This window comes from Cyclospora cayetanensis, unplaced genomic scaffold, assembly GCF_002999335.1.
Source record: "Cyclospora cayetanensis isolate NF1_C8 unplaced genomic scaffold, CcayRef3 CcayRef3_contig_17, whole genome shotgun sequence".
Classification (NCBI taxonomy): domain Eukaryota; phylum Apicomplexa; class Conoidasida; order Eucoccidiorida; family Eimeriidae; genus Cyclospora; species Cyclospora cayetanensis.
This window is the reverse complement of record NW_020312114.1, coordinates 129,710-152,589: the sequence shown is the minus strand read 5'-3', so window position 1 is coordinate 152,589 and position 22,880 is coordinate 129,710. Positions and strand designations below refer to the sequence as shown.

General features: G+C 52.2%; 5 protein-coding genes across 5 annotated transcripts; 3 read left to right on the top strand and 2 right to left on the bottom strand.

Annotated features, from left to right (window-relative positions):
- Positions 1-674: 674 nt before the first annotated feature.
- LOC34624409 (spidroin-1) lies at positions 675-5,341 on the top strand. Its single transcript, XM_026337191.1, is given in 8 exon segments — positions 675-741; positions 1,636-2,054; positions 2,098-2,145; positions 2,147-2,488; positions 2,579-2,842; positions 2,897-3,381; positions 3,434-4,018; positions 4,432-5,341. Coding segments are annotated over 8 exon segments (3,120 nt in total).
- Positions 5,342-6,518: 1,177 nt separating this feature from the next.
- Positions 6,519-12,921, bottom strand: LOC34624410. The gene is made up of 14 exons (XM_026337190.1): positions 12,808-12,921; positions 12,559-12,703; positions 12,164-12,259; positions 11,417-11,496; positions 11,073-11,336; positions 9,607-10,705; positions 9,082-9,234; positions 8,793-8,939; positions 8,494-8,595; positions 8,144-8,329; positions 7,564-7,721; positions 7,220-7,326; positions 6,908-7,110; positions 6,519-6,718 (listed from the first exon to the last, which is right to left on the bottom strand). Exons 1-14 carry the CDS (start codon positions 12,919-12,921, stop codon positions 6,519-6,521), a joined length of 3,054 nt encoding a protein of 1,017 aa, XP_026192975.1.
- Positions 12,922-15,226: 2,305 nt separating this feature from the next.
- On the top strand, positions 15,227-16,609 carry LOC34623874. Its single transcript, XM_022736980.1, has one exon. The coding sequence runs from the start codon at positions 15,227-15,229 to the stop codon at positions 16,607-16,609; it is 1,383 nt and encodes a 460-aa protein (XP_022592353.1).
- Positions 16,610-18,699: 2,090 nt separating this feature from the next.
- On the top strand, positions 18,700-19,131 carry LOC34623873 (tubulin polymerization-promoting protein family member 2). Its single transcript, XM_022736979.1, has one exon. It carries the CDS (start codon positions 18,700-18,702, stop codon positions 19,129-19,131), a length of 432 nt encoding a protein of 143 aa, XP_022592352.1.
- An 816-nt stretch (positions 19,132-19,947) lies between these two features.
- On the bottom strand, positions 19,948-21,648 carry LOC34623872. Its single transcript, XM_026337189.1, has 3 exons — positions 21,435-21,648; positions 20,360-21,244; positions 19,948-20,093 (listed from the first exon to the last, which is right to left on the bottom strand). The coding sequence occupies exons 1-3, from the start codon at positions 21,646-21,648 to the stop codon at positions 19,948-19,950; spliced, it is 1,245 nt and encodes a 414-aa protein (XP_026192974.1).
- Positions 21,649-22,880: the final 1,232 nt, after the last annotated feature.

Genomic DNA, 22,880 nt, shown 5'->3' with positions numbered 1-22,880 from the left:
AGCCCGCATGTGTTCTGCTTTGCATGCTGTGTGCTGATGCTGCTCTTTCTTAGTTTGGGAGACTGGCCGCCTTGCCAAGCTTGGACAGGCTGCGTTCTTCAACGGAGGCGACTGCCGAGTTCTGTGATGCCAGGTGATGCGGCGTTGTAGTCACCCTTATTTGAGCTTAGTTTGTCGCTTCCCGCAGCATCCCCATGGCAGCCAACGCAGGGGGGTAGGGGATCGCTCTTTTTGCGTGCAAGTGTGTGACTGCGAGCGTCTATACATCTATATGCATGCATGTCTGTACATAAATATATGTACATGTATGTACGTATTCGTACGTCTGTTTGTGCTGGTGATGCGGATCCTCTGCATTTTTGTTTGCGTGGATTGCGGAGTCTTCTACCGAGAAGAAGACGATAGAGGCATGTGAATCGACCTCTCTTGCGCCTTTTGCTGCAGAGCCGCCAGGGCTGCCGTAGCGTCCTTAGACGGCACGTTGTACTCCGGTCGGCGCATTCGTGTAGTTCTCACAGAGGGCCCCCCAAGGCGGCCTTTTTCTCCGAAGAGACGCAGAGACTACGGCCGAGAGGAGTGGAGGCGTGGGAGCCGTTACGGCAGTCGCAGTGCCAGCAATCCCCGGGGCAGAGATAGGTGGGGAGGGGCAGCTTGGCTCTCGCGCAAGCCAGCGTATGACGGCAGGGGCAGCTACAGTCCTGGGGAGGGCCCTTCTCGCCGATGGCGTCGAGGCGAAGCTGCGTGCCGGAAGCCGGGGGGGGGGGAATGCGTAGAGCAGCGCCGCTGCAGCGGAGATCGGCCAGTACAGTCGCCTCCTCGAGGGGGGGCCCCTAGGGAGGCCTCCTTGTCGGCGGGGGCGGAGTCTCGTGGGAGCTCGCGCGGCAGACGCAGCGCGAGTGCTGCGCCGAGGCGCGAGGCCAGTCCTCGGGGAAAGAGCAGCAGCAGCCGCACTCCGCAGCGTCGCGGCAGGAGCGGCTCCGGGAAGGGTGGCAGGGAGCAGAACGGCAGAGGCTTTAGTGCAGGCCTGAAGGGACGCTCTGGCAGAGGGTCACCTCCTTCGCGCGGCGATTCGCCAAAGAGGCGAAAGCCAAGCGGAGCGTCGTCTCAGCAGCGCCCGACTTCCGAGGGGTGGAAGGCGTCTCTCGGCTCGAAGCGGCGAGCTCCAACTCCGAGGCGAGAAAGGGGCAGTCACTCCCCAAAAGAGAGGCGCAGCGACAGCGGGAGTTGGCGGCACGCTCTCGAGCGGCCTCCACGCAGTCCCTCTTCGGGGGCAGGAGCTCGCAGCTCTCCTCCTCGACGCAGCAGGAGTCGAAAAGGCAGCGGGAGCTTGCCACGTTTCAGCAAGGGTCCTCGCCCGCACAGCAGGAGTCTGGCTAGGAGGAGCGGCAGCAGGAGTCTGGCTAGGAGGAGCGGCAGCAGGAGTCTGGCTAAGAGGAGCGGCAGCAGGAGTCTGGCTAAGAGGAGCGGCAGCAGGAGTCTGGCTAGGAGGAGCGGCAGCAGGAGTCTGGCTAAGAGGAGCGGCAGCAGGAGTCTGGCTAGGAGGAGCGGCAGCAGGAGTCTGGCTAGGAGGAGCGGCAGCAGGAGTCTGGCTAAGAGGAGCGGCAGCAGGAGTCTTCCACCTCTCGGGAGGAGGAGCTACACGCGGCGCGACAACCGACGCCCCCTGGGGCCGAGCGCTTCTCCTGCGAGGCAGAGCAGGAGCCGTGGAGGCTCCTCGATTCGACGAAGCACCAGTCGGAAAAAGCGCTTTGGCAGGAGTGCGAGCGGCGGGAGACGCGGCAGCAGCCCTTCGCTCCGCAGAGGCGGCTTGCGGCCATGCTCGCCTCGTGCACCTGTCGAGAGGAGTACTGCCTCCCTCCGGAGGCGTCGCGTTGTGGATCGCCGCAGCACCAGCGCGTGTCTCGATAGGTCGAGGCACCCGTTCCGAAAGAGCCACACACCAGTCTCCCCGCGGAGCTCTGAGGGCCGTCGCAGCCGGTGCGAAGAGAGGGCGTCCACCAGCCAGTCTCGGCGGGAGACTGGGAGGCACCGAGCATCTGGAAGGCACGTGTATGGCGAGACGTCTGAGAGAGAGGCTAGCAGACGCCGCAGCAGCAGCAGCAGCAGCAGCAGCAGCAGCAGGAGTCCTAGTGTTCGGGGAGGCACTGCTGGTGGGGCGAGTGCTGCACAAAGAACAGACAGCAGACGAGGCAGCAGTAGCAGCGTGAAGGCGTCTGACGCTGCAGCGCGGTCGGCCTGTGAGGCGGTAGAGGGGTCCCCCAAGGATGAGCGTGAAGCAGCAGAAGAAGGTTTCAAGAGCGAAGAGCGGGAGGCAGTTCAGAAGGAAGAGGTGCCTGCACTTGGAGCTGAGGAGGGTCGCAAAGTTTCCAAGTGGAAGAGTCGTTGGGGAATGGCCGCCCCTCAGGCTCCGAAGCCTGTGGAGGAGGGCGGATTTTCGGCTGCAGCGACAGCAGGAGCTCAAGTTGTTGAGTCGGAAGCAGCAGATTCTGCAGCAGCAGCAGCGGCGGCATCGAACACAACAGTAAGGCCTGCAGCAGCACGTGCCGATATCTCCCCCAGTGCAGCCTTCCCGTTCAAGAAGAGCTTCGCTGTTGGTAGTGCCACTGTGTCGGGTGGAGAGGCTTCTGGACTAGCTGCCGACAGCAGTCGCGCTGCGGAGAAGTATTTGGGCTTTTTGGAGGCGAAGCCGAAGATCAAAATCGTGCTGTCTCGTTCAGCACAGCAGCAGCAGCCACGACATCTGCGTGGTGGGGCAGTCCAGGGAGACGCGGACGAAGTTTCAGCTGCAGCCCTGGCGGAGGCATACCTGCTGGCGGCTGCGGAGAGTGAGGCAGCAGGAGCAGCTGCTGGCGCTGAGAGTCAGCAGCAGGCATCTTCGCCTTCCCAAGACCCCGAGTTGCCGCCTCCCCTGCCCGCCGAGACGGAGAAGAAGAGTCTTGTAGGTCGTCCTCCTGGCGGAGTTGATTTGGGAGAAGAGGCGGTGGAGGAAGAATCGGAGGATGCTCCTGATGGTGCCTTGGCAAGAGGAGGAGCACGGGACGGTGTGGCAGCGGCAGAAGCCTCGGAGGGGAGGGATTCAGAGATCGAAGACGATGCAGACGCGCTGCCGACATGGCGCAGGCCTAAGCCACCTTCCATTCCAGTTGCTGATCGGGATGCCTCTCCAGCCAGGAGCTCCGGCAGTTCGCGTGGTTCCCCTGCCGTTCCCCTTGCGCTGGCTCTCGAGGCTCACAGGCTCAACGAGGGGAAGTCGGGGGGAGGGGCGGGGATAGCAGCAGCAGCGGCAGACAGCTTAGATGAAGGTTCCGAGGGCAGTAGATCAGGTGGCTGCAACAGCGGCGGCAACATGTTCAAGAGGAGGCGGATCGGGAAGGACGGGCTGCTGGCTCCCCGAAAGCAGGTCAGCGAGGAGGAGACAGCAGCGCCTTCGCAGCAGCAGAAGGGGGGCCGATGGCGGCGGAGCAGGAGCAGGAGCAGGAGCAGGAGCAGTAGCGGTCAAAACAGCCACCGGAGTCTTAGCCCCAGAGGTCCTCGGAGACGACGTCGGAGCAGCAGCAGGGAGGGGTTTAGAGGGAGGCCTGATAGTCGACGCTCGCCTCCGAGTCACCCCGCAAGAGGCTACCGCGGAGACAGCAGGGAAAGAGGCAGGGGTGGCTACTATCAGCAGCAGCACCACAGAGCTGCTCCTAGATCCAGAGGGGGGGGCGATCACTGGAGGGGGGAGAAGGAGTGGCCGTGGAGAGACTCTTCGAGGCGTTTCGACGACAGGAGAGACGGGGGGCGCTCGTGGCGACGGTGCGAAGACGAGGATTTGGGCATGGATTACGGAGAGGGAAGGCGAAGCCTCAACAGCGGGGAGCGTGGTTATAGGGGCTTTCGTCGGTATGACGAAGCTCGTCCTCCTTACCGGGAGGCTCGAGACAGCCGCATGCAACGCCGGCAGCGCAGCCGCAGCTCCGAGGGTGTGGCCTACAAGAGGGGCCAAGGGTCCCGAGAGTCGCTCCCACGAGAAGATTCTGCTTCTCGTCGTCATGTTGTTAGGGAAAGAAGCTGCACGCCGCCTCCCCCCTCCGCCGCTGAGGAGCAGCAACAGCCTCCTCCCTCTGCCGAGAAGAAAGGCCTCTTGGAGGGGGGGAGGGCTCGTCGGGTATCTTCTTCGTGCAGGGATGACGATGACGATGCCAATCCGTCTGCAAGGCGGAGGCGCTCTGAGCGGTCTCACTCACCCGGCGAGCAGAGGAAGCGACCTCACCCCCCTCCAGACGAAACCTCCGGATCACCCCGCAGGTCTAGACTGTCTCCTGAGCCGCCCCACTCTCGATCGAGAGACGGCATCAAGGAGCGCACCCAAGAAGGCCATCTGGCCAAGCCTCGCTGTGCCTCGCCGCCTTCACGGCACGACAGAGAGGCTTCGGTGTCGCCGGGAAGAAGGTGTCTGCTCAGCGACGAGTTTGTCGCCTCGGCTTCAAGAAGGTCCTCGGAAACGAGGCGCTACTGCAAACTTCCCCCAAGGGAGTCTGAGGGCTCACCGGGTGCAGTCCAGCGTTCCCCAACACCGAATGACAGACGCAGGGATGCGCGAGCTGCAGAACGAAGGGAGAGACGGGACCGTAAACGCAGGAGTCGATCCGTGTCAAGCTCTGAGAGGAGGCCTGCCGGGGTAAAGAGGCCTCCAAGAGGCTCGGTTTCCCCCCCGAGGTCTCTCTCGCAAAAACATGGAGTCTCACGTAGCGGGGAGCGTGGGGTACAGCGTGCAAGGCAGGAAATCCCCCCGAGGGGGCAGTCTAGCAGACTTCGTGGACCGTCTCCTGCTCCTCCTTTGCGTAGGCGCACATTTTCCAGGGAGAGGCGTGCCTCTGTCACAAGGAAGAGACATCGGAGCCGCTCTTCCTCGATAGCGGAAAAGCGGTCTGCTAGCAGATCCGTAAGCCGTCGCTCTGTGGACGTTGCGGCAGAGGGAGCCTCTGAAAAGCATGCTCAAGGCCGGCATCTTGTGCAGCGTCACTCCAAAAGCCCAGAGCCGCTGCGTTCCCACTCCCCAGAAGGGGGCCTACGAGGCAAGGCTAGCTACAGGGAGTCTCCCTATAAGAGGAGCAGATACGCCCCCTCTGGTTCGCCTCCTGGTGCAAGGCCCGTAAGACGCTCTAGGGAAGCGGACAGGAGACGGGAGGCTTACGGAAGGCGCTTAGGAGATGATACCGACTACGGCTACGCAAAAGATAGGGGGTACAGGGGAGGCTCCGGCAGACCACGCGGTCGTTATAGAGACCCTTCAAGGGCCCGCAGCAGTAGAAGTGCATCATGGGGCAGGCGCAGCTGGGAACGGCACAGAGGCTACTAGAATTATATATATATATATATATATATACATATATATATATATATATATATAGCCAAGGCCCACCTCAAGTTTTCTGGCCCCTAAAGTGCATAACTAAGAAATGATTTCGACTTCTACGTGCGCCAATGTCTCAAAGGCGTTCAATCCTCGTATCGCAGGTGTTGTAGTTTTTTCACCCCTAGCGAAAGTATTGCGTGAAGAAAGTTTTGGGGATTTTGTTGGGTACATCCTGTGCACCCGTTTTGGCATGTGCGCCCCTAAAGTGGCCTTTTAGAGCACTCTTCTTTCGTTTACTCCCCCTCGTGACGCACAGCAGCTGTCAATATTTACGGCACTACTGGTTCGTTCGCATCTCCCTGTTGCTGCGTGTAGTGGCTGGGCTACGCGACACAACTCACCTGTTAGGCTGCACCCTGTTACGGCCTATGCTATGCGGGAAGGTCTGCTCTCCGTAAAATCATCGATTACGCGCGGAGGCCAAAAACCATATGCAGCTCACCACGGGCCACCCAGGGCTCGTGGTGATGGAGAAAGGCCTGTTGCATCAACCAGAACCCAAGTGTACCCGGATTGTGGGCCATGAAAAGTTGTTGAGCAAGCCATGTATGTGCGATCCATGAAATAGTGTATGTCACAAAATGCGGCGAATTGCCGGAAAAAAAACCCATTCGCCACTTCTTGTACAGAGGTCGGGCGGATAGTCCTCCGTGAGGCTTCCCGAGGGCTAAAATGCTACAGGCGTGGCGCCTAAAATGTCTCAAGACGTACGAACACATAAGTCGCAGCAGAAGAAAGTTGTGTTAAACACTGAATGCGAGTGCAACAATTCATCACATCGACTGTGCCGCAAGCCGCGACAGCCGTTGGAGCTCCGCATGGTGTCCTGTGCTTCGGAGCGAGTCCATGGGGTAGCTGACTCGCCATGGAGAACACGACCGCACACATGAAGTTACGGACGAACAGGCACTCCGTCCGTTCCTGAACCATGCAGGCGTCCAACGGAAGCGTTTACCTGAGCGATGCATCCATATGAGAACTTTGCATGTGGGCGCTCCTCACCTTTTCAATACTCGTAACGCCTTGCATACGAATTGCTGACGTATGCCGTCCTCCCACAGAGACCGGCGTTGAAAGAGAACTTAAGGGAATGCCTTTGAGAAATTTCCCGACGGATGACTCAAGACGAATCTTCACCCGAGGACTTTTTTCGTGTTATGTCAACCCTGGGGTTCTCCTGCTCCATCTTCATCCTGAACTTCTCGCATTCAAGTCTTGATTCAGCGTCGCCAGGAGCTCCTGGCAATATGGAAGGGTAAACTGCCATTGCTTCTCGTGCAGATTCTACAGAATAAGGGTATGCACCTATAATATTCCCACCTGCCACAAGAAGCGCACAGCACACGAAAAAGATAAGTGTAACGCCACAGCCGCTGGCTCGTTGTAAGATAACGTGATTTTCAAAGCATTTTCCCCCACTCAGAACGAACTGCGCATAATCGATGCACATTCGAGACGCCCATTGTACGCGCATTATCGCCCAACGGCCTTTTCTCACTAGCAGCTCACCTGGGTTGTACTGACAGCCAATTAAAATGATATTCCGATTCCCTTCGCACTTGCGGTCGCAGACCGTATAGGCGCAGCCTACTTGTTGTGACTTATCCCAGGCAACCGCTGTATAATGTCCTGTCATGAGGCCGTGTGCATGCTTCTCTGTACTACATTTCGGTCCCAGATAACCCGTACAAGGGTTACCGATCTTGCCGTGCCTACGCATATACATACATCGACACACGACACAGAGCAATGCTGTCTTTTCGATGCTGAGCTTTTCCTTGGCCAGGGCATTCGCTTGTCGTATAGGTCATTCGCGCTTACCTGTAACAATACGCTTCGCTTGCCCACATGCTTGCAACGTCAGGTGGTATTTTTCCAGGAGAGCAGCATGTCATCAGATTTTCCCCTGTTCCCTGGGGAATGCCAGGCTGCACGTGAACAACAGTCAAGCAAACGCATTCATTCGTCTACTGGTGAATACGTGCTACGGCAATCAGTAAAAGACCACATGCCCATACACAATTCCATGCCAATCCAGTTGCAGGCAAGAGACCAAAACTGAATGCACAAAAGCTTCCGAGACTCTCTAGAGGAGACACGACTTGTAATAATAGGACTGCGGAAAATCCTTGGCTACAGTATAGAAAGCCGAACGTCGGACCTACCAGAGTACGCGTGGTAACTGGCGAATGCTCCATACGGCAACCTTGGTACTTATTTTGGTACTCCAAGTATTTTTTGACATTCGCTGCAATCATTGGATTCCATTTAAGCGGCGCCACATTGTGCTTTCCCCGAATTTCATTGTGGCCTTGTAGCATATCTGTATGGCGCAGGGACTTGTCCAAGCAGCGTCGTATATAACCACATCATTGGAAAGGAGAACAGTGGAAAAGGCAGGGAGTGAGAGGAGCAGCACGTCTAGCGAGCATCCTTATTCTATTGGCATGAGCAAGACTGTACTGTCACCGTAACACCAGAGTCCTGCGGGGCACACCAACGGTAGGCTTACTGTCGCGGAATTCGTTCATTGTCACTGCGAAACTCACAGAAGCAAAAAGTAGACCGCGACTGCATACAAGAGGCACCGCTACCTGCATTTTTTGCTTTGACGGTGTTTCATACAGCTGTGTACGTACGCTTGCTTGCACGCAAGATCATTGCTGTTCGATTGAATAGCTCCGCCATGTTGAAACTGTAGAATTGACATTTAAAGCAATAGAGCGGCCGTCTTGACCCGCTTACCTAATTCAGTTCGTGTGACATATTTGTGCTCAGTAGATAGATCGCAAGATTTCTCGACATTGTTACTTTCTTTAAGCATTCGTATGTGATACCCAGTCCCAGAAGTGCCAAGGAGGCCCTCGTCATTGTAAGCGCGCACAGTATATCCAGTATCAAATTGCAAGCACACGCGGTTGCCATCCCGCCCTGCGAGGAAGCAGTCATACACTCCTAGGCATGACAAAGTTGAATTTTCTCCCTAGGGGCACCCTATAAACCGCTTCCAGCCTCTTACCGGCTTGGTTTCGGTGCGCCCTTCTCTGTGCTAATTCCCTTATACCCCTGCCGTATATTTGAGCCAAACAACTTACGCAGGTTAAGTGATTTCGAGACAAGGCGACCCAGCTCTTCTCTAGCGGCATCTGGAAGCCCTTGGTAGCTTCCTAAAAGGTTGTCGTACAACATCTTCCCGCCTACGCAACAACGTTCGACATCAAAGTGTCACATTTTTGTAGACACGGGGTTGTGGTAAACCCACAGGGGGTCTGGGTACGATACCAATTCAACCGTTGCTGTGCAAATCCTATATATGTGGGCTTGAGTGTTGACAGCTGCGGATGCGCTTAAAGCGCTGTATTGTGCCAGAACAGCCTTGCTGGGTGATACCTACATATGCACCCTGTGGTGTTTACGCAGATTTCCTCGTGTACAGTCGTCAAGCAGCCTTTGGGCACCAGTTCTCGCGTGAAGGATACCCGTTTACCCTGTCCACAGTTGGTAGAGCAAGGACTCCAATTTGTACTCATGGTGTGACAGCCTGCAGCGCAGCAATGCACCAGACAGCGTGTGGGAGCTCGTACAAATTGTAACCCTGGCAGTGTGCTTGGTCCGATATGCAAGTGTCTTAAACTAAAGGCTGAGCACGGCGCAACCTGTGTCCTCGTTGCTTTTCGGCTAACCAGTTCTAGGGTCATCATATTTTGCCACTATTATCTTGGGGGGACCTTTTGTGAAATGAGGTTTTCCTTTTGAGTCAAAAACAGCAAGCGCCTTCTGCATATGCTCGGCAGGTATTCCGGACTCAATAGAAGGATTACTTTCTGCTTGTTTTTCTAAAAACGCAGACGACGAGAAGAGACCCACACATGCCAGCAGGAACATACCAGAAAATTCACGCCACACTACAATTAGGCTACAACCAGGCTTCGCCGACTATCCACGCAGCAAACCAGCACCTAGGACCTTCGAAGAGAGTGCGCGAAGCCTTCAACGCACCAGATTCGCCTATGAAGTCGCTTTTAACTAGCCCCGGCAGCTCCGGCTGGATTAAGTTCTTGCTTTCTGCGCACGTTTACACACAATCGCGAACAGTGCGAGGACATCATTGCTCCTGGGCCAGAGGCTCTCAACTTTTCCCACGGACTCTGCATGTACACACGCCCCAGTCTTAAAGTTTCCAGTGGTCCCCTGCAGCTTCTTCTCACTTTCTGCGGCTTCATCAATTTCTCTGAACATTTCCTGCGCCTCTGCCAGAAGTTGTTCTGCTGTTTGCGTAGTGACAGCTGGTGGAGGTGGCGGAGGTGCTGACGTGACAATCCCCGCTTTGCGTTGGAGGGCCTTTGAAAGTGCCTCTTGGAGGCCCCCCGGCACCTTTTTCATTGGCTTACTGCCAGGCTCAGCACGTGGGATGGCACGTATGGCTTCTTCGCGCTTTTTCTCGAGCTCGGCTTCTCTCTTTCTCCGCGCTTCCTCTTCCTCCCGTCGTCTCCGCGCCTCCGCTTCCTCCCGTCGTCTCCGCGCCTCCGCTTCCTCCTGCCGTCTCCGTTCCTCCTCTTCTCGTCGTTTACGTGCCTCCTCCTGTTGCCGTCTCTGAGCCTCTTCCTGTTGCCGTCTCCGCGCCTCCGCTTCCTGTTGCCGTCTCCGTTCCCCCTCTTCTCGTCGTTTACGTGCCTCCTCTTCTTGTCGTCTCCGAGCTTCTTCCTGTTGCCGTCTCCGCGCCTCTTCCTGTTGCCGTCTCCGTTCCTCCTCTTCTCGTCGTTTACGTGCCTCCTCTTCTTGTCGTCTCCGAGCTTCTTCCTGTTGCCGTCTCCGCGCCTCCTCTTCCTGTTGCCGTCTCCGTTCCTCCTCTTCTCGTCGTTTACGTGCCTCCTCTTCTTGTCGTCTCCGAGCCTCTTCCTGTTGCCGTCTCTGAGCCTCTTCCTGTTGCCGTCTCCGTGCCTCCTCTTCCTCCTGCCGTCTCCGTTCCTCCTCTTCTCGTCGTTTACGTGCCTCCTCCTCCTGCTGTTTCCGCTCCTTTTCCTTCTGTTGTCTCTCAGCCTCCTCTTCTTGTCGCTTACGTGCCCCTTCATTCCTTTGCTTTCCGAGCTCTCCCTCCTGAGGGTTTCCTGGTTCATACCTGGAAATCAACCTGCTAACCTGCCTAGGTGGCAATATGGGGGCTTGTAAAGGCGGTATTTTTAGAGCTCCTCTGAGAGGTATTCCGGTCGTGACTTTAGGTGTGTACCCAGACAGCCCTGTTCCCAGATTTCCTTCCATGTCATTCTTGTACCGCTCTGCAAGTGCTCCTAGCCGGTCGCGTGTGCGCTTGGAAATCTCTGCCTTTTCGGAAACAAATGGAGTACGCGCAGCCCGGCTAGCAGCTGCAGCTAAGCCAGGAGAACGCTCAGTGGGCTGGAAAAGAGGACCTTGTCTGGGGCCCCCGCCTGTGTGCGCAAAAGCACTTGAAGTCACCCATTATCAATCTTTCACGTTAACAGGAGGAGGCAAAGCGTTGGAAGGAAGAAATCTACATCCCACTGGCACCTTCAGTTCAGCAAAATGAGCTTCCAGTAGTAGTCGGTTTCTGTAGGCGTGTAGTCTGCGTAAGCGACTGCCCGTAATTTTACGAACTCCCAGTTTCGTCCCCAGTCCCTCGTTAAAACAGTTTTCAGTCAATCAGCAGCTGGCATGCGAAAATTTCATGCTGACCTGGTTGAAAGATACGGGGTGCGGGGGTTGCCTGTGGTCCGCGAACGGCACGCACAGCCTGCCCTCTCCGAGCTCCCCCGAGGAGTTGCCGGCTGAAAGCGGACGGAGCAGTGCTGCGCAGAGCAGAGAAGCTCATGGCTGGGCCTAGGATTGGGAGGATTCCGAAGCCTCGTGTCTCCAAGAAATTTCTGCCGTGTTGCCCCATTTTGGCTTGCTCCATCAAACCAGTAAACTTCTTGCGATCATCCTGCAACAGGAAACAAGCACATGTCTGCGTGAAACTGCGCAGGCCTTTCGTTCGCTTATCACCGCCACGTATCTGTTTACCCAATTCGTTATTTGTGCTTCATCGGAGCCTCTGGATTTCTCCGCGTGCTGGCATCTGAGACCGCTCGCTGGCCTCCACGCTACACATAAGGTGTGGCACTAAAATCACTTGAATTTCATGCTCTCCAGAAACGCTTGTCACCTCACGGGAATGCGATGATCATACCTTGTGTGGATGGAATGCATAGTTGTATTCGTCATTATACGCCCTCACTCCCCGCTGAGAAGGCCCCTCAACGTTGACTAATGTACCTTCTGTCGGAAGTGAGCAGCGCAGTACAAGGACTAGAAAGGCAGAGAAAACGTACGCAACAAATTTAGTCCCTCCGCAAATTAGATTTTCGTTGCGGCGCCAGCCATCGCTTCGGCCCGTGTGAGGCCATTGGTTGGAGCATTGTGGTGACATATTGCATTATAATGTCGAAATCTCTGTCGACCTCCGCCTAGTATATTCTATAAAAATAATATATCAGCTGGCTTAAGAAGTTTCATGAAAAAGCATTCTTCGTGGCGAGTCACGTTGACGCTGGGGTGAAAAGATGGTCAGAGGGCACTTAGAAATCCCCTTGTCGAGTCGTTAAAATATCGTAAAACCATTGTCTCAACGGCTCCAAAATGCACTCTCTGATAGTGTCAAAAGCGAAGTCCCGCGTTAGTCCGACAAATCAACTGGTTCTCTTAACATTGTCGGGACATACTGTGGCGCTGCCGACCGTCAGAATGGTAGGAAGCATGCCTTGCTCCTACTTTTTTCCTTGTGATTTGATTTACCATACAACTCTGGTGTAAACTGATATACCTTGATTTTAGTGGTATTCGCCACCTGTGCTAGTTTACAGATTCCTTGCAATTATTCCGAAGAAAACACATTTTGCTCTGAGTATATGGGAAGGTATAAGGAAGGACAGCGACTAATGAGATGGACTGAAAATACGTGGTGCATTCCTCACCCTGTATAAGAGATTCTTTTCCCACTTTTAAGACGAAACTAGAAATGTGTCTGTCAACTTGCACGTGTTGTTGGACTTTTGCGAGGCCTCCAAGTATGTCCTGTGTCTCGAGACGGCTCACGTCCCAAAATAACTTTGAACAATGGGTCTTGATTTTATGATCCATCTAAGGCCTAGGGTATTTCAAGGCACGGCTGAATTTTAAGCATGCAGCAGGCCTAATATATGCATCTTCTGCTTCAGACACAACAAACCCCTTTGAACTTGATGGGACGGTTGCCGTAATTGGCGCACCATGCAACGAGCCAACTATGCTTTCCGCTATAACAGCACTCTCCTGAAAGCGTGGCAAACCTCAAAGGAAAGCGATGAAGTGTGCTTTCGACAAAGCTCCTCCCTCCTCCTGCTCTCGGCCTACAGACAAGGTAGCGTATGCTGCGCGCCAGCACTACAGTCGCGCCTCCAAATTCTCTCTTCGTAGTTGCTCCAACAGGTAGGAGCCCTGCACGTCCATCGTTGATCAGAGCCCCCAGCTCCAGATGGATGCTCGTCCATAGTGTGAACTAGAAGGGATTGTGCATGAGGAGGACGATCGTCAGGAAGGATATCATCCCAGAATTCGTTTATGTGTGTACTCTTTCCCCATGGCAATAGATTCGACCTCAATTATGGTCAAGGTTGAAGAATCAACAAACAGCAAAAATATTTGTTCCAGGTAGCTGCTTGGGCTGGAAGCGGTTCTTTCGCCTACTGGGCTGGCGAGGAAGCTATCTCGGCAGCCTTACCTTAGCTTGCACACATCAATGTAGAACACCAGTGAGGGAAGTCCGAATAATCTTTGAGCTTTTATTTTGCATTGAATTGTATATTGTCCTGATGCATCTACCTGTTTCTGATAGAAAAGCATTCTTGTTCTTGGTGCCGGTGTTTGACTTGCAGGCGTGCAGCAGGCGGCCCAGTGAGCATTGATGCAGGGGAACAATCTGTCCCAGCTATGTCATGTAGAGAATTCGCACCAAGCCCCAAAACGTGAAATCGATGGATTTGTTCTTGAGTTACATTTTGGAGGGGCCTTAGGAAGCTTCGGCAGAGCGGCCATCGAGTTTGTGATCTCCGCACGGGCACACTTACCCCATATAAGAGGACTTTGCTACCACATCGTGTTTAAGAAACTCTGGCCAGCACCAGCCACAGCGGTGGCCTTTGAGAATATGCTCGAGCTTCATAGTGCTTCTAATTATCCCTGACACCCTTAAACTTGCTTATCAGTGATAATTAGGTTTGTAATTAGAACGATGGGAATTTGCATGGCTGCCCACAAATCCCTTGCGAGCTGCATCCGCCTTCCCTGGAGCATGCCATACCCTATCGTGTCAGGGGATTTTGGCCTTACCAGTAGACCAACTACAGCTTTTGAAGGACGAGTTGTCGTGAGGTTCACATCTCTGCCTGGGACGTGTATTGGCTGCTAGTAAAGTGTGCCAAAGGTAATGGCATCTAGGCTACTGGCGTGGATGAGCAAAGTCTCCGAGGGTGTTCGTGGTTCTTGATATCTTGGAACTGTATGATTGACTGTTTTCATTAGACGTTGCCAATGCATGCTATGGGCACTCCGATCATTCAAAGCTACTTGCACATGGCGTCTAGTGGAGAGGCACACAACGATGGTTCTTATCGTACTACACCTTATTCACTCTGCAGCAAATCAGGTCTACCGAATGCCAATCTAGTAGATCAATCTTTTATTAATTCGTGATAGAATATTGATGGCGTAGTAATAGGTGACCAAGTGTAGTTTTCCCCGCCACACAATCAGTTAGACCCTCTTTAAAGCTATCTAATTACTCTCAAACCCCCATTCTGCCATGTTGTTGCCTGCGGGAAGGAAATACAACGGGGGTGTAGGCACCTGCGCGCTGTGAGCAGTCCTAGCACGAGCCACACCTTTGCACACAGACACACTGCAGGCACATTTGGAGCACAGAGCAACTGATGAGCATGTAGAAAAAATAATAGCCAAACCGTGGAATCAATATCTACATAACTATCGACTAAATACTGACCCTGTAGCAAGAGTTGCCCGAGAGTAAGTTGACCCGATACGCCCCATGAAGCTGTAGAGAGAGCACTTATCTTCGAAAAAACCTTAAAGAAAGCCTCCCGATCACTGAAAGGAGAGCTTAATCCCACTGGCAGATGGGGATGGCATAGTCCAGGGTACAAGCTACTCTCATGTGGGCGAGTTCATCTTTGTGGAGGTATTCAACCATGCAAATGGGCTGCCAAGAAAGGTCTGGATGCATTTTAATGGAATATTCGATGCACAGAGGCTCCACTATATTGGCACTGTAGTGAGATACTCAAGGTTCGGAAGCTTCAGCTTGTACACCTACCTTTCCCCTAGCAATGGTGTAGAACATCCACTCTTTAGTGGGATACATACCAAGTGCATGAGCGGTAAACCTAAAGTTTCGTATAGAATGCTTGGTGGCTCAGTTCAAAACACCTGGGAAACTTCAAATCTCTGGTAGTACCTGTGCATGCATGATTTGGGTTTAGTAGAGTCGGCTCGGCCTTCCGTACATTTCTACACCTTTTCTTAAGGCAAGAATATCAGTAAAGTCGCAGTCTTTCCCTAATTATAAATTCGAGGATTTGATATCCAACGTGGAAGGCTAGCCCCTTTACAAATACTTACCATCTTCCACACGTACTCCGTAGCAAGATCCCCCCAGTCCTTCTGAAGTGCTATCCCCTTTTCACCACAAGGTCTTTTTCCGATCCTTTTAGCATTTACTTTTCTTAATAAACTGCGTCATATTCCTCCTTTAAGGCTGCATTTAAGCCGTAAGGTTACCTCATGGAGGACTTCGAGTGGGCATCCGACTATGCGGCGCTGTGCGCCCCGTATTCATTTTCGATTGTCCTGGGTCCCCATGGGAAGGAAATGAGGGCCAATGCTCCAGCAAATCCAGGGCAGTCCCTTCTCGTAGAGTCCCCAATTGTTGCTTGGCCTGTGAGGGCCTCAGCTGCAGCTGATGCTTACACGTTCTGCGAAAACTGTCTTAAAATCAGGCCCTTCCAGAAAGAACAATTATCCGACAGCAGCAACGAAAGCCATAGATGCAAGGTACGACTATGCGGAACTTCTGCGCCTCGAAATGCCACAGATACAGAAGTACTCAGTACTGCAAATGCTGTTCAAGCCGAAGACGGGCAGCAAGGGGAAGGAACCGTGTTGCCGCAAACACAATCAGAAGCTTCTGAAGAAACTGGTGTTTGTATGCATGACGGAGAGGGCCACACTTTTTGGTTCTGCAGTTCCCATTGCCATCAGCAGGCATTCGGCTGCCCCATTCCTGTAGGGGAGGCAACTACGGATCCATTTTGCATGCAGTCCCCTAGTTCCCGCAAACGCGGCATGGACGGCTACCTCAGGGCCACACAGAGCAAACCTCCAAGCAACAGCAGCAGTAAGAATCCTTCTGATGTATCATCAGTGCGGCGTGTGTTTGGCTGGCAGGAGTTCTTGTCTCCTGAGGGCCTCCGTACCCTACGAGGGAAGGACCAGCGGCGACTCAATGGGAGTTCTGGCCTTCCAGTAGAAGAGGACCACGAAAATCCGGTTGGGTTAGAGGCCTTGGCGAGGGTTGTGGCGAGGATTGCTGCAACAACGGCCAGTTTGCACGCAATGGGTGGGTGGAGCCTAGAGAACGCGTACGCAGAAGCATGCAGGCCATTCTTGCGGCTAGCAAGAGCAGAGGCAACGGAGGCGCACAGTGCATTCGATTTGAGCATCGCTTGCCTGGATCTGCGAGCAGTTCTGGACATGAAGATTTCAGCAGTGCTTGGATCTGATATTGCTACTGCGTTGCTGGGAATCGAGGGCCTGGCATTCCTCTATGGGACACTCATGCGGAATGCACAGTCGCTGTTGATGTGGGGAGCCACCAACGAGGGGAGTCTGATGGTTCTCAGGGCCGCCGGGGTGTACTTACTGCAGGCGTGCTGCAACCACAGCTGCATACCTAATTGCTCTGTCGAGAACATTGAAGATGCAAGCATCACATTGCGAGCTGAAAGGCCAATTGCCGAGGGAGACGAGCTTACTATTTCGTACGTGCCCCTGTCGCTACCGCAGAAAAAAAGACAGGCGCTACTCGACAGCTACAGGTTTACCTGCGACTGTGCAAGATGTGTGCAAGAGAGACAGCAAGACCAGCACCAGAGAGAGTATCAATAGCAGCAGCACAAGCAATCATACTAATAGCTACAGCAGTAGTAGCAACAAAAAGGGCATCAACAGCCGGCATGGGAACACTGGAATTTTCAAAAGCAAGGCAAAACCCACGATGATGTGGATGACCCTGCGTTCATTGGATTTGTGGCTAATGTTTGCATTGTAACTGCATTATTGCAACGGCGTTCAGTGGAACTTTACACCCGGCCTTGCATGTCACTCGGAGTATTAGGCTAAAATTTTGTCGCATGCAGGGAAGTATATTAAAAGGCGAATATCCCAGGAGCCTTTTTCACTAATAAGGCGGTGTATTCCATCAGTATGTTGCTTTACACAGTGCAAAGATCAGAGATCAGAAGGCACATAACATCGCAGCTAGTGCTGGTTAGCGGAACAGCAAAATGATTAGTCTGGCTTTCAACCCCCATAAGAAGACCCCTTGACTAAAACATGAAGGAACGTATACATTGGCTTCGATGGGAACAGCACATGAGAGTAGCGGAGGGTAGAACACAATAACAGAAGCAGCGATGCCCAAAACTTCAGCATTCCTATTGTGGGCGGCAACATAAGAAATCAGGTTGATAATTGTGTAGCTGCTCATGGAAAGTAATGTCTAGTTTTGGTGGCGAAAGTACTCAGTAGAGGCGCATCAGCGTTGTCGTATTGTTTCTTGCCGTGGCAACATTTTGCAGTGCTGCTTTAAAAAGATGTGCACTCAACCCTGCAGCACAGACTGGTTTTCCATTTAGAGAGGGGCCTGTCTTCTAAAGAAAACAGAAAATGTCAGAGAGTACATTCAGGCAGCATTGAGAGCAAAAGCAGTGGCGGGGCTGTTCTGCGGCGGTGCGTCACCCTTGCTTCAAAGGATGGCTAGCTGCAGGATAACTACCTGAGGAATACAACTTCTCTTCCAGAGCCAGAGAATGAGCCAGAAACATGCACGTTTGCCACCAACGACATCTAGCCATTTACTTGATTGGGATTGCCTTGCTCGTTGGAATCTTTTTCTGTGCTTCCTTCAGAAGGAGCATGTTTAAACCAGATGCAAGTGTATGGTCCTTTCCAGGATGTAAGGAACTGCTAGATATATACCCTATTGTACACTGAGTATCCGGTATTCCTCAAGTAGAGCATAAATGGAAAGTAGTCTGTTCCCTGTATGTGAGCCTCGCCGAATTTGCTTCTTCAAATCCGATGTCACTTTGTTTCGCATTGCACTTTTCTACAAAACTCTTGCACGCGCACTCAGCAAAAACAGGAATCAGATAGATATTAAGACAAAACGATGATTTTATGCCTGAGCCCTACGTTTTTGAGCTCTGTTTGGCAAAGTGACATGACACACTTTGGTGGGGGTTGACGTTAGGCACTTTGAGGGTCACACCACTGGTCTCCGTGTCATACACCATTTCATTCTAGGCGGAAAGCAGTGCACGATAGAATATTAACTAGTACATTCATCCATCGTGCAACGCTCCAGGGCGGCGTTCAATGGATTTTCTAATGAGGAAGAAACCATAAGATGTCGTCAACTCATTCCGGGGGAACGATTTTGCTTCTTTACCGCAATTCAGCAACTGCTAGGCTTCAAAGACAGTTGTGGCCCATATGGGATACATTGCATAATATTTCGCTGCATTTGCGCCCAACAAGTCTACCAAGTGCGCGTGCGCTCAAAAGCAGCCAACGCCCCGCACCCTCTGCCTCAGCTTCTCTGCATAGCACATGAGCAGCCCTTGTGCTTCATCACATATATTTAGTAACATGAGACATAAATACGCTGCTAACTAGCTAAAAGGGTAAGAACTTGGAGCCTAGAAGCCCACTTCTCATAGAATTCCTTCACGTTTCCATGCATCGGGAATGCAGCGCGATCGATGAATATTACATGTAATTCATATTTTCATTTAAGCTGCAACAAATTCTTTCTCAGCGTAACTCTACACAGCATTATAATATAAGAATGGAAATAATAATGCCAAAATATTGGTGAGAAGCAAGCAGCTGAACATGTATGGCCAAGTAACTCCACTGTGCCGTGTATTCCAGGCTCTCGCTCCACGGGAAAGTCATTTTCGTCACAATATAAAATGTCGGTCCAGGCAGTCTTCGACCAATTTACGCACAACTGCGCCTCCATGGACGGCAGGACGTTTGTAAAGGTATGTAAGGATTGCAAGATATTCTGCAAACTCTACACTACGACAGATGCAGACTTGATTTTCGCCAAGGTGAAGCAAAAAGGTGCCAAGACGATATCTCCCGCTGAGTTTGAACAGGCCCTTCAGCTAATAGCCGAAAAAAAGAAAATGGGATACCAGGATCTTGTTTCACAGCTATCAAGCGCAGGGGGGCCAGTATACACAGGAACAAAGGCACTAGCCAATAAATTTCATGACGATAAAAGTCTCTACACTGGTGTGCATGCAAATGGAGGCCCTAGCACCAAGGATCAGAAAGTTAGCGATCTCTCCAACCTCCTAGACCGCAGCCCCGCAGACATACGCGGCACCAAGATGTAAACAATGCAAACGAGCTGCTTGAACACTGAAAATAAGATTTTTGCATGGTGTATAGTTGGTAAAGAACCAAACGCCAAGCTAATTTCCTCTGAAGTTTTTTAATCCCAGCCTAAATCAGCTGATATTGGATTTGGTTGGTCTTTGGCTCGCACCTCTAATCTAACGCGAGTAGTTTCAATGCACCCAAGAGAATTTTAGCAGAAAACTGTGTAATGTACTGAGAAGGCAGCTAGCTGCGGAGTTAGCAACGATGATTCCACATCCATGTGTTCACTGGCACCTGAAAGCGTGCAGATTAATAACTCTAAGCGGCAAAGGGAGGAGTGGATGGAAAATTAGTTTTCAGGAGCTGGCTCCTGCGGCTTTTAGTATCAGACACTCACATGTATAGTAACAGTACAAGAAGGCGACCTCTAAATCCTTTACGCGAAGTCTTCAACAAGTCCGGGTCCGCAATCATAAATGACGAAGGGACAAATTAACTGAATCAGCCAGCTGTTCACTTTGCTTAGGGAGGAATTCGATTCCTGAAATTACCGCCTGGAGGGGTGGTCGTTCAGAACACCATCTCCTAAAAGAAGCAAGGGGGCAGCTAAATTCAAGTATAAGGCTTACAAAAAACGTGTTTCTGTGTCAAGCGCGAAAGCGGTGAATGCCAAAAGACCGACTACTCTCGTGAAGCAGCTTGTTGTATAATTGAAAGCAAAGATGCCTCATGATGAGAGACCTTATTTGGGCTGTACCTCAAGTTCGCCTCACTATGATGCTAGTGCTCTCTGGGTGAGAGCGTACTATTCTTAGCTGCGCGGCAGCACCTCAAGGTACTGAATCATTCCCGGATTCCGCCTTATTGTTGGACGATAATAATAGTTGTTGCTGCGCCTCCATTCTTAGTTTTTGCCTCTTCTCCTTCGCCTCGCGCTGCTTCTGCCGTAATTCCGCAAGTTCCTCAGCAGAGGGGCCTGACATAAAACACACGAAACGCAAGTGGAACACAGTGGGTGCAAAAATTTATCTACTGCTGAAAGATGCTGCAGCGTTGCACTCGTGCCCAGTGCACCCCCACCCTGTAGAAAGAGGTGTGCCCATGTTCCCTGTCGTGCGCGTATGCACGGTAAGGCTAGCTATACAATTATGTATGCAATTAAATACAGAAGATCCGAAAGGCAGAACTGTGAATCAAAAGTGAATTTCCTTTATGCCCACAAGGCCAGAGTTATTACCATACCATTTTCCTCAGGGTATGGCCCTTCTCGAGCACCTTGGCCTGCTTGTCCTCTTCCAATATCTGCATGTTCTTGGGGTAGTTGAAATCCATGAGGGGGTATCGAGCTTTGCTGCTCGTCTTCCCAGGCGTTTTTCCTGTAGGGATCGTCGCCCATACACTCCTCTGTAGGGTGCACATACCGATCTTCAGTCTCCGGTGGCGGGTCAGCTTGGTCGCTTTGTAACAGCTTGCTAGGATTCGGGGGATATCCCGCATATTTCCACCTCTCTAAAAAACCGTGCACATGCATCTTAACGAGGCGCGGACGGTACTTCGCCCATAGGTCCGGGTGGGTACTAATCTTATCAAGCCTTCGGGCTAAGCGGGAGAGATGCTCGTTGTAGGGGTAACACAAGACCAGGCTTTCCCTGATTTCTGAAAGCAAAGTGTTCAAATCATCCCGTAGATCCACACGTTCTTCCACGGCCAAGCGTGCCAAGTAGCGCTTCTTGTTCTTCACGAGAACCCCCGCCCTCAGGACCTCTTGTGTTTGCTGCTGCTGTAAGTCATCCTGGCCCAGCCTAGGCTTGTCAGTCGCCTTTCCTCCGCGAAGATGTATCGCTAGAAGGGCTTGCGCTGCACGCAGTTCCTTCTTACATTCTTCTTTTCGCGCATCGCGGTCCTCCTGAACCTGGAAAAATTTGAACCTATGCAGCTTCTCTTTCGAGTAATTGATACTGCAGTACATTGAAAGAATTCCATCATTAGGAGAGCCGTCGGCGTTAAAGAGGAAAGAATTCGCGCTAAGGGGAGGCTGCCGCTGCTTCCTTTGATGTCGAGGAGCAGCGGGTTCTTCCGGTGGGGCCTCGTCAGCTTCTCTATCTGAGCCGGAGAGAGAGAAGGTGCCTGCCGCATGGACCGCAGAAACAGAATTAAAAAAATTTCATCCTTTGTTTTGCAGCTCATCCAAATAGGTACTAACTTGCAATTCCTGCTTGGAAGTACTCAGAACAGCAACCCCAAGCCGGGGAATACACCTTCACCCTAATAGCTGATTTTCAGCCAAGTTATATCAGCCGGAACCGTGCACACTCACTCGCCCGGCGGTTTTGCTTGTTCGCCTGTGCATTATTCCCGCTATTTTCCTGAGGGTACCCTTCATTTACATCGAACTCCTCATGCGTCACCTCCCCGTCTCCGTCTCCAAAGAGATCTGGATCACTCCATGCAGCGGCATCTCTACCCGCACGCCATCTTGTGGAGGAGGGGGAGGACACCTGTGCCCCACCTCCAGTGCGCTTGTATTCCATTCCAAGGGTCCTCACGGCGGTGCCATCCAAATATTAAATGCAGTATGAATTCACAACTTGTGGTGGGTGGGTTTTGTTCTACGCGTTTTAAGAAGCGGAATGCTGATCTTATGCAGTCCGAAATTGGATTTATAGTAGGCTAGACGCTTCTCTGGCTCTGGGGGGAGTACGGCGAAAACCCAACACCATTGGATGTAGGCGAAGAGGAAGTACCGCAATGCACAGGGTAAGTTGACTTTCTGTCCCACAGATGGGCCCCTAGAGATGCATTTGAAGGAAGGCCACGCGGTAATTTTTCGATGTTTTCGCAAACACAAGAACTACCACGCTGGCCACGATGTACTTGGTGGAGGTGGTGTTTCCGAACGACCAGCCCCTAACGCCGCGTTTCCAGTGCACAAATTGTTATGTACACAAATTGAACAGCTGGCTAATCCAATTAAACGAGCCCTCCGTCATTTAGGGTAGCTTTTTCCGGGCTACAGAAACTTTGACCCGTATCTATTTTTCAGTCGGGGGGCAGCAGCCTCCAATACATTTTGCATATTATGGCCAATCCACCAAATAATCAGAGTTTGATCGCCTTAAGATCTCATTAAAAAATCAAAACGTCAGGTAATTGTAACTTTTTTTAATAAACGAGACTTATCAGGAAAAGCAATGCGTAATTTCACTCCTCCTATGCTTCATCGAGTGCAGGTGTGGTTACAAGCAGAGCATGAAAACTGTGAGTGTCTAAGCAATGCTTGCAAAGCTCCATTCAATATCTCTATAGGGCTACACATAGTACCTTCAGACTTTAAAGTATATCTGATTAAACGGTATTGAGTGTTTTAAAAAAAGTCATCTTCTTTCCCTGTTCGTGGATCTCCCAGTCCCCGCCATGAGAGGAGAGGCGGAGGTGCCGTCCCTACACTCTACTCGCATTCAAGCCATCCATAGCTAGACGAGCATAGCATTTGACTGACAGGCGTGCAGCATTGGGTATTTTTGTATCTAACTAGCAGTGTTCTGCAACACATAAGGATATATGACGGACAAGCAGTCAACCTCTAGTAATTCTTGGATAAATATAACACGTGCAGTAGGAAGTGTTAAGTGTAGTTCAGACTGGTACACCTTCCCCCTGACCCCAGATCAAAGCACACCCCGTGATGTCCCGTATCGGTATGACGAGAACAACTGCATGCACGACAGTGGAACGAGTCCACCGTATCGCTGCTTCCGAGGCA